We start from the raw sequence: 11356 nt of genomic DNA on the forward strand, positions 1-11356 counted from the left end.
TCGCGTCTAAGCACGTATGCGTGACACCGTATCATAACAACAATGGCGGCGTCCTGTGTTGAATGGTTGCTGCTAATGCTACTCGGCCTGCTTTCGGGTTTACAACAGAATCTTTTTCTTCTGGAATATCTACAGGAAGAACAGAGCAATATTGACGACATAGTTGAACACCTGAATTTGTCTGAACCACGAAAATGGAGCCGCAGGGCAACTATGTATAAATATTAGTGCGCATGCCCAACATTTCGTTGCCTGTTTTAGCTTTGGCACCACAGCGCCACTTACAGGCCTGGCATACATTTTGCAGCGTTTTCATGCATTCGTGTGGACGATCACATTTATTTTACGTCTCCGTCTTTACGACAAACGTTCTGGAAAATATTAGCGTTTCGTGTTCGTTTTGACTTCGTGTGGACGGGGCTTAAAAAAATAAATTTTTCTAATGATACTGCCACCCGTGGCCAAACATTGTACTGCACCGATCTTTTGCTTGTCCTAGCTCACACTCGTACGTTGTTTTTCTAATTTGTTGTTTTACTTTATTCCCCTTACGTTGAGTCGCCATTGGTGTCAGAGTTGAGCTGGATGCCGGTTTCTTCAGAGTATCCAGCTCAACAGTATCCATAAAATCCTTCCTGAACACAAAGCTTCAATTGTTTCAAGGGTTGGACCCATTTAACATGGAGGTGCTTGACGTCATTTCGCAGAAACCATGCGGGAATTTCCGACTAAAAGTAAATTAGGTAAAAATAGGATACAGGCTTAAAGATGCATTGGTGCTGAACTACTGAGGTGTCACTCTACTCACACAATGTTTTAGTCATAAAGGGTCAAATAAAAAGGCTATTTAAAGGAATTTTTTAGTAAAAACTTCCAAAATGTCTCTTTAAGCTATTGTCTTTATTTTATGTCCAAGATGGATGTTTATACGTCTGACCAAACCTGTCCACTATTAGTCAATTATAAAATCTGCAAGAGAAAAAAATAAATAAATAAAAGAAAGACTTCTTTTTCCAGAACAAAACAGGCTTGGATTTGAAAGCAAACAGACTTTTGCTCAATTTTCTTCCTAGGAAATTTCAACGTCTATTCAATTCTGGTGCAATATAAGGTTTTAAAAAACAAAACATCCAATCAGCCAAGAATGTTTTTATTGTTTTTCTCTCAAAGCTTTCCCTCACACTGTTTTATTTACCAAGGCAGAAAGAAATGTGCTCTTTTTTTAGTAATCCCTGTAAATCTGAAAGGTTTCTCTCCCCTTCCTCTTTTTCATTAACTTTTCTCCGCAGTCATTAAGGATGTTTAATCAGAGCACGTCAGGTCTGGTTCCCTCATCTCTAGTGTTACATTCTGGAACAAGCTTGCACCAGTAAAAACACCAGAGGCTTCAATGTACAATCAGTTGGTGCATCAAACTATTACAAATAATTATGACTGCATAATAACAGTAAAAGGAATCAAGCAAAAAAAAAAAAAAAGTCATTTTAAACATTTTTTCCAATGAAATCTGGTTATTATTTTTCCATCTCATATTTAGCCCGATGTCATTTTGCACGAGAAGACAAGGTGAAGGGAGCGCTTTCCGCCTAATGTGATTGGTGTAATAGAAGGAGGCCGTTACGCTGATCAAGACTGAATAAACACCTTGCTGACATTTCCAATCTCAACCTCCTTTCTCGATCCATTTCACTCTTCTCTCTCTGACCCATCAGTCTCCTACAGCTTTTTTCCGGCTCCTTCCGTCCATCTCCCCCAGTCTGTCGGATCATTTCACTCTATTATCTTGCTCGCTTCAACCTTCAGGTCTTTGTCTTGTTTTCTCTTCTTAACCTTTTCACACCTTCCTTCTTTTCTCATTATCATCTCCTATTCTCTCCTTTTTACCACAAAGCGCACATTTAAATGGACTTTTCCTCCCAGTTATCATGCCTTTCTCCGTTCTTACCTTTCTCTTCCTTGTGGTGAGGACTTGGAAGGGTTGGATCTGCTTCTTCTCTTGATCCCAGGCCACCGCCTCTGCGTCCAGGACACAGGACACTACGGAGTCCTTCTTCACCTGCAGGAAAATCGATTATCAAGCTGATCCTTGTGCAATTGTAAATCATATAGCATATTACCGGAAAATGGGACCAATCAGCACATGCATAACAATAGCCATCTGCATAACTTCAAGTCTTTGAAACATTGATTTAAAAAAATAACTTGAATCTAAATCAGAGCAATTAAGTTTTCGTCAAAATCCTTCAGATATTAAGTTTGTGCAGTATTACCGTTACTGCAAGCTTCAACATTAGAGCTGAGACAATCAATCGGACTAACCAATTATTATCAACTAGTTTTAGTAATCGATTAATCGTTAAATGGAGTATAGAGACTCTAAAACAGGCCTTCAGCTGACAGAGCAACTGACCTTAAACAACAATTATAGCCAAATTTAATAAAAGAATATGATCAAATTTGTCATTTAAGATAAAAAATCTTTTTCTTCTGTCAATATGCTCTATCCAGAACTCCTCAAGGGGAAACGTTTTAGTTTCACCTCGTTTAATTTCATAAAAAGACTTCTTTAGGGAACCTTTGGCTATCAGATTTTTAATCCATTAATTGAACAAATTAATGGACAGATTTAATCAATTTGCCAACCAGAAGCTGTTCCGCGCAAACACGCAGAACCAGTTATATCTGACCAAATTGTTTTTATAAACGGATTATTATTAGTATTTTTAAAGCAACGATAATCAAATTTAATAAATTATAATACCAATTAAGGCCTTAATTTAAAAAATAATGATTCAATGACTATTAATGATCTTTACTGACCCGTGGAAACCCTGAAACAATCATTAGCTGCAGCCCTTTTCAAATATCCATAATATGGGAGCAATAGTGGGTTAGGATGAGTTCATACTGCAATCAGAGGGTCGCTGGCTTGAATCCCAACTCTGTTCATCTTAGACGAATTCGGCAGCAATACCAAGTGATGATGCTCAGAGGGCTAGGTGGGGCCTGGGTACTGCAGCCTCACTTCTATCAGTGTGCCCCAGGGCAGCTGTGGCTACAACACATTGTGCCTCCATCATTGTGCGAATGGGTAAATGACTGATGGCAGCGTAAAGTGCTTTGGACTGCCCTACCTTCTGAAGGCCTTATATAAGGGCCTATACCACGCAAGCCTCAAAGAATCTCCCAGCATTTAAAGCAGTGAGGCTGAAAAGCTGAAACTGTGGATACGTTTGAGTTTCACTCCCTGAATCTCTTCCAATGTAATCAGGATATGATTTCCATTAATGGTATTTTCTCTGCAGGCGTCACCATCAAGTTTCGAGGACTGCTGTGTGCAAAAGAGCATCGCAGCTTTGCTGATGTCAGATCTTACTCACTTCATTACCTATATGAGAGTATACGCTTGGATTTACCTGTTCATCTTATACCCTAATGGGCAAAAAACGAAGAGGTCTGCCATGACAAAACCTTAAGCAAATCTGTCAGAATAAAAAGGAGCACACTGTTGTATTTCATGCCAGTAAATCAACTACAGTAGCAGAGGCTGAGGGAAAAAAACAAAAAACAAAGAGGCTTCACTAAAACGACAACAGGTAGAACATGTTATCATAAGACAGCTTCTGACAGCAAAAGAAGTGGTGCATCTGGGGGGTACGCCATGAAAGTAAAGATTTTAGAGACGGATATGTCCTGTTATAAACTGATGAAGGTTCTTATATATTTTATATCTGGGATTAACGGTCTTCCAGACTCATACCAGCAGTTCTAAATCAGTTCATGGACAGATTTTGAAGAAAACAAACGTTTGCCAAGAGCATATATTTGCTAGCAAGTTTTGACTTTTGCAGGTATTGAATTTGAAGCCTAAAACTGTTCAATCAATTGAAGAACGAATGTTCTCCTCAGCCCCTAATCCGAACAACTGTGTAAGAGACTTGAGACCATGACTATCAATTGAGCATAAAATGTTATAAATTGGAGAGATCATTCTAACTGAGCCAGACTGATTCCTTACCACTGTCACCCTGTGCATGGTCAGTATGAGATCACACTATATCAGCTGTCATTGTTGACACAAGTTTAATCAGGAGTGATCACAGCAAAGCCACGGACTTGCTATAATCAGCGGGTTTCTTTAGATAAAAGATGTTTTTAACCAAACTCATGCTAACCTAAACTGGGTTGGTTTAAATAGGAATGTATGCAAATAGATTTAAACCTGCTAGTGTGTCTTAACTGTATATGTCTATAAATAAATTGCATTACTTTGTCCAAAAAGGTGCCTTGATGACGGTTACATTTGACACTACATAAATAAATTGAACTGATTGGAATCATATTGAAGACGAACTGACAGATGGAGGTTTGTTTTATTTCTTTACTAATCTAAATTTGGAACATGCATAAATTATAGTTCTTTACAGTTAACCTGTTAATAATGTATTTTCCCATGTTGCCGGGGCAGATTTCCTGTATCCCCTGCTCTAACATCAAATGAATATCATGCAGCTAATTTAAAAAACCCTGGACAAAACAAGGGGATAGTAAACCTATATATTCAGGCTTTTTTTTTTTTTATAAACTACATGCTGCTGATATATAACATTATAAGTTTGAGTATAAAATAAATCCTGTTTATGTTGTCTGTTTCTAAAGAAAAATGTCTTCTAAAATCAATACTGAAATCCAGGAAACCATCATCAGACATAAACAATATAAAACATTTCTGAGTGCATCACTATACAACTGGGTATCATTAGAGAAAAGCAGCAACAAAAGCTAAAGGTTTCACCCCAAATCATTTTGCCGTTTGTTGATAATCATGCACGCATTAACTAAGAGGTCTTTCCAGCTGACATTTGCTTTCCAGAGCAGGAAATCACTGATCAGGTTTAAGCTTGGGATAAACCTTCTGAGTGATGGGCAGATTAAACTGTCCATTACTGCTAATTTTCTAGGACCAAGCAGAGAAGTTGAAGGAAATCTTGGGAATAAATCTGAATCCACCAGGATTTCTTCTTGTTAAAAATGTCCAGCCTGCAGGAGACCAAAGTTAATCAGCAGAGGAAATCCAAGACAGTTTATCAGAGTTAAGAGCAGAAGAAATGTTAGACTTTAACAAGTCATTTGGAATCAGTCTCTTATCAAACTCATGTAAGCCCATTAGGCTTAATCGTGCATTAATTACCAATTAATGGATCAGCATTAATATGTATGTATTGATATCAATTCATAATTTAAAACAAATCAAAGCTCTATGGGAACTAGAATTGGGTAACCCTTATTAATATGCAAAATAATGCAGCAAGGTGCAGGGGAATCTAATCAGATCGTCTCTGCAAAGCCGGCCAGAAGTTTCACACAAGTACTATTCATTTTCTGTCTTCACCAACAGAGACATTCTACTCTGACAACGCAACGTCCAGAAAAGAGATGCAATTTTAATTTAAGCTATTTTTGAAGCTGATGACCTGCCACAGTAATGATCAGTGATCAATTTATGAGATGACAGCTTCTTTCAGAAAAAAATAAGATTTTTTTTCCCTCCCCATGAAGAAATGAAATGCATTCATCAAGAGTCCTAATCTGCACAAACAAGAAAATAATTTCAAGGCCAAATGAACCAATTATTTTAATAATGCATATTTTCCAAATGATCTAAACTCGAAGCCTCAATGCTTCAGAGTTTACAGCTCTTTTTTCAAGACATTTTTAGGCAGAAGTGATACTAAAAAGGAGAGTCAGTAAAGGTATGAATATAAGGGGAAAAAAGGTTTGAAAGAGGAAAGGAAAATGCAGGACGGTGTTTAGTTTTATAGGTATGAACATTTTCTTCAAGAAATTAGATTCGCATAAATCTTAAATCTTTTCCCTTTGCATCAAATATGTTTCTCTTGCACAGCACAGTTAGGTGAAGAGAAAAAAAGCAAAAGAAAATTAAAAATGTCAATTTGTGGGTCATGACATCACAGAAAGACCATTTTATTGTAGCTTTGTAGCAGCAGGAAGCAGAGGTGGTCTTTAGATTATGAAATTATCAGACTGATGAAAGAGGTTGGATAATTAACTTGTTATTAGGGGTATAGCGGGTGAAGCGTTCGGCTTATGTATGAAGCCTCAGTTGTCAATGTGGCCATCATGGGTCTAAAGCCCGGTTTATGCTCAGAAAACAGGTTGTCGGCGTGTGCTGCAGTTAAGCCCAACCCCCTTCCGCAGACACTCTGGTGCACCTTCCCAAAATTGTAGGTGACCGCAGACAGGAGGGCTCTGATTGGTCAATTCTACATTCGCTCTACACTATGCCTATTTCCTGTTTGGTACCTAATGGCAGAAACTCTGGCTGTAGTGCCGTCCACACTACCTGGCACACCTCAGACACTATCCCAGACACCGTACAAGAAGCTAGTATGTAGCTCTGTGGGACGGTCTGTTGGTTTGCACCAAAATCCAACACATGCAGCGCCATGCGCAGTCTTTTGGAAGCACTCACGGATGAACTGTGTGTCGTCTAGCTTTGGATGAGGGGTTGCAGACGGCGAACAAGCGTGTCAAACTGACACAAAGACACCCACGATCCTAGCTAGTTTGTGATTGTCCCTGGTGCAGTGGAAGCCCACTTTTAGTAAAACATTAAAGTATCTGAACTTAAAAAAGCACATAAATAAAGAGGAGTCAGGAGAAATGGCAGACAAAGTGAAAGGGTAAAGGTGTATCTTTATGAGGTTAAGGGTGGCATACAGAAGGAATTACAGACGGGTGGCATCAAAGTCTGAAGAAAAAAAGGGATAAGAGGAAAAGTTAGATGACTGACTAAAAGTACAAAGAGTAGAAAAAACCCCAAGAGTAAAGAGAGAGAAAGAATGGGTTTCTAGAAGAAGAATAGAACAGAGGGAGGCAATGATTAGAGGAAAAGATGTAAGAAACAGACAAGGATACAGAGAGAGCAACAAGGTTAGCATGAGAGGAAATAAGTCACGTCGCCTTTAAAGTTATATATATATATAAAAAAAAAGATAAAAGTCACTGTGAAGGATTTGTTAGAGGGCGGATGTTATGAAGAATGATAAGAATCGGCTGGAATAAGAGCATTCAGGTCATGAATGCTCAGGCTTTCTGAACTGCAGGCTGAGGATAAAAAGTTGATCCATTGTTAGAGTTCAGGTAAGTCCTCCACCATCATGAAACCTAAAACTGATCCCGAAACTAGATACAAAGTAAACCAAATTCATTATTTTGTATTATGAGCAAACAAACCATGCCGCACCTCTACAGGCTTTTGGAAAAATATATCTTAGGTAAAATATCATGTCTTTATAGACTTTTTTACACAGCTGGTGTTTTTGCAGATCAAAGGAGGAAAAAATGTAAGATTAATAAAGAAATGCAATGATCGCTGCACTTAACTGGAACAAAACTAGGTCAGGGGTTTATAACTGTATTATAACAGAGGAAGACTTTCTCATTCGGTTGGTGCATTTCCATCAGACCATTTCCCACTTATGATGAGTCAGGATGTCTGGCCCAAAACATAAAAAAATAGGGAGATATAAGAGAATGAGACATGAGATAAAGTATTTCAGACCGCTTTGAACTGGAAATGCGTCTGATCATCAGCAGCTAAGGCGCCTGGTATAACAGAGTGTCCACCCAGCAGATAGCGCTTAATATGACACAATAAAAAAATAAGTTTGCAGCACAAATAAATTCCCAAGTCTCTGATTAGTCCCATCAGGAAATAAACAAATAAAGCTCCTATGTATAAAAAGGAGTAATAAAGATCAACACAACAGCTACAATTTGGTTAGGAGTCACAAAGGGAATATTGAACAAGCAGCAAAACTGTATTGTTTTATTAAAAAATATAAAGGTCTAGGTTAGCATTTTCTGTTTGATTATTTAGAGGCCAACCAGGAAAGAAGTTTGATTTTATAATCTGCAGGTTAATGCTTGTTTTTAGGGGGAAAAAAGAAAAAAAAGGCCAACCAAAACTGGGAAAAGGGCAACAAAAAAATAACCTTAACAACCTAACCTCCTTTTTTAAACCTAAATTAACTGAAGGAGGGATTCAAAAAGGAGGGCAAGTGGGATATGAGGAAAGATGAAAAGGAATGACGAAAAGAAAAGGAATGTAGGAGTAAAGGGAGAAAGGGAAGGAGATACACAGATGGGAGGAATCGTCAGAAGAAGGGTTTAAAGAAACAGACGTAGGGAACAAGAATGGAAGCTCAGAAGGAAGGAGAGACGTTTGAGGAGATGAAGAAAAGAATATAATAGAAAGGAGGAAGAAAAAGTAAAGAAAGGAAAGAGCAAAATTTTGGGCATAGTGATGGGGATATTTTTCTATAAGGTGCTTTTCTCAAACTAATCCAGACTTTGAAAGTCACAAAAACAGATTTTCACACTTTTCCAAAGGGAATGATATCTCTGCTGATTGATCTCCATAAGTGCCATAAGTGTGGCATCAAATCACTTTATAGATTAATCAATCAATGGATTTTCCACAAACTATTACAATCCTTAATGGCTGCACCCATTATAATAAAATGTTGTGTAATAAAAAGACACAAAAATAATCCTAATCTTAACCTGATCTCATTAGTACGTATAATATAGGAGTATATTTTGATGCGGTTGAGGTTTGTTTGCACATTATTGGACACTGCTGATGAAAGTAGAGCTCAGACAGGTTTAGATTCATGTGGTACTTCCCTACAGTTCCTTGGTGTTGCAATAAAAACACTCAGCAGGTGCCGAGGCAGTGAGAGCGCTCAGACAACCTCAGGCAAACAGCCAGCGCCTCAGGTGGTGATCTCTCTCTCAACACAAGTAGATACTCAACTATCTGGCAGCCCTATAAACAGCTGCAGTTTAACGTTAAACAACTGGGGATTTTCACTTCTATCACAAACATGAGGTCACTTCACCAGTTTGTGTGAAAGCTCCTCTTTCCTGTGCATTAAAGCGATCTTTGTGGCTGGTAGCAGAAATTAATGACTGCAGGACGTTAAAGGACCAACTGAACATAGATGAGAGGTTTCAAACTGTGACGGCTGGGCCAGACCAAGAGAGACGGATGAGAGGAAAGGTGTGCAGAAAGCAGCAAAAATAGGAGAATGAGTGAAGGCGATGAATGTGTTCAGCTGTTAAAGGACCCATATGACAATAGTGGCAAAGACGGCGCCGCTCTCTCTCTCTCTCTCTACAGTCCGGAGGGGTGAGCTGCAGAGCTTTTACCTTGGGGATGCGCGAGATGATATCGGGGTATTTGCTGGTGTTGTCTTCCTGGTTGCGGCTGAAAATTCGAACCTCACCGCTCTCCAGAATATGAATCTAAGGGAGGGGAAAAAAAAAAATCATAAAAACATTTAACAGAAAAAAAATGTAATAAATCAAGAGTTTAAGAATTTAATAAATCAATAATGTTAGAAAATACAGGTATATTAATATCTGGTTTTCACAGATCAAAGTGTGAAGAAATGCCAACCAAAGGGCGGGAGGAGCAGTGGCTTTCAGAGACTGTTTGACAGCAGCCTGAGGGACAAACAGGTATATGGAGTTACACTTCAAAGTGCCGCAGGGCAATTAAGCTTTCTGTTAGGAAGGCTACAAAACAATCAGAACGGTGTCAGCCTGTGTGATTAGGAAGTAATACAACAAGTTGGATCTTAGCCAATTATCACTTGCAGGTTTTGACAACTTGGGGGGGTGAAAGCAAATATGTAGGGAGTGAGTAGCTCTGAAAACAACAACTATTGTTCTCAGGGTTCCTATTTTAAATTCAGATTACTTTATTAGCCAGATGCTCAACTGTACAACAATAGTAAGATATTTAAATCCTTATTAGGAGCCAGGAGTACAGATTTAACTGTGTTTGAGTCACTGCTGATATCTAAATGCAAACATTTACAGTCATAATTGGATAACGAAATCATTACAAAGAGTTTAACAGAGCAGAAGATCAGCATAGAAATGAATTTTGATTGTCAATTGCTTCTAACACATTTCAACATACATTTAACATCAAGTAAAGCTGCTCTGATCCGATATTGATATCAGAAATGAATCCAATATCAGCCAAAAGATGGATTTAGAAATATGCATTTAAAATATCTGATGTTGGAAAACTTTGCTTCTCACCATGTTTGTTTAAAGTTTATGTAACTCCTGAATCAGAAATGGGTCAGTTGTTCTCATATCTGTTGGTGTTAAGTACTGCTCTGTTTGAGAAAAGTCCCAACATCAAGCCTTTTCTATCATGCCACAATATAAAAGAAGCAATAAAAGTAGCAGCATCACATTGGAAATAAAAAGGATGTATCAGGAAAAAAAACAAACAATCAAATTTGAAATACTGAACAATTCCATTCAATAAATATATAAAATGAGACATAATTCTCATTGGCATGGCTAGAATAAAGAACATTGAAAAAATTGGGTTCACAGACTAAAACAATGCGAGTCAGCATTTTGGTGAGTTTAATAATATTAAAGAAGAATCTAAAGATGAATGTAAAGAGGTCTTCAGTGGGGCTACAGCAGGAACCTCTTATGCTACGTTTAGATTGCATGCGATAGAGGCAGCAGAAGCAGTTAGTTTACATGGAAAGTCAATGGTTGACGCGCATCAAGGTGCAGCAAAAGGTCCTGCAGCGCGTTTCGAGCAGCAGGAGGAGCGCGTCTCGATGCATCGACTCATGAACTTCTGAGCATCTGAGGTGTGGGACGCGCTGCTAGAGATGGAAAAATTGAACTTTTGCTGCTCGACATTCCACATCAACCAATCAGAGAAGCTGATCTGGGAGCTGGCAGGTAGACAGACAGCACTGCTGATGCAGAGAGACCTTAAACGGAAGTACGCAGACAAAAAGCAGCCGTAATTGGTCCTTGGCATGCCTTTCCGGCTGTCTGTGTGGTCGTCCTTCTCGTTTCGGTGCGATCCACCGATGTTCTCATGAGTTCCCAAATAGTCCCCCCCTTGCGCTTTGGCGGGAAACTGCTATGTGTCCCTAGAAATTCCAGACAAACGGTGCAGAAGCATACCAGCAAAACTGGTTTGCGAGCAGACCCAAGCGGCATTTGAGGTGTGCGGTTGCAGAAGTATAATCTGCCCTTAACTCAACTACAGATATGGTGCTGCACAGCAACAGGGCTCCACACCACCATCCGCCGGTGCAGAGGAAACCCATTTTCCCCTTATTGTTTAAGGTAAAACATTTTTTTTAGGGATGCACGATATAACCGGCCCCCTATCGGTATCGGCCTGTATCGGCCTTAAAACTGAATATCGTCCAAGGGTTCCCCCTCCGAAATTTAACCCGATATTTGATCATCTTCTGCGTTTCTAAAGTCTAAA

General features: G+C 38.9%; 1 protein-coding gene across 1 annotated transcript in view; it reads right to left on the minus strand.

The window, feature by feature from the left end:
• The window catches only part of lig1 (ligase I, DNA, ATP-dependent), a 101060-nt gene that overhangs the window by 39188 nt on the left and 50516 nt on the right, over positions 1-11356 (minus strand). The window contains exons 18-19 of the mRNA XM_015387230.1: positions 9238-9333; positions 1946-2056 (exon numbers count right to left, since the gene is read on the minus strand). Of these exons, the coding sequence (XP_015242716.1) occupies positions 1946-2056; positions 9238-9333 (207 nt within the window). The remainder of the gene's footprint in view (positions 1-1945; positions 2057-9237; positions 9334-11356) is intronic.

This window comes from Cyprinodon variegatus, unplaced genomic scaffold, assembly GCF_000732505.1.
Source record: "Cyprinodon variegatus isolate N-32 unplaced genomic scaffold, C_variegatus-1.0 Scaffold17, whole genome shotgun sequence".
Taxonomy (NCBI): Eukaryota; Metazoa; Chordata; class Actinopteri; order Cyprinodontiformes; family Cyprinodontidae; genus Cyprinodon; species Cyprinodon variegatus.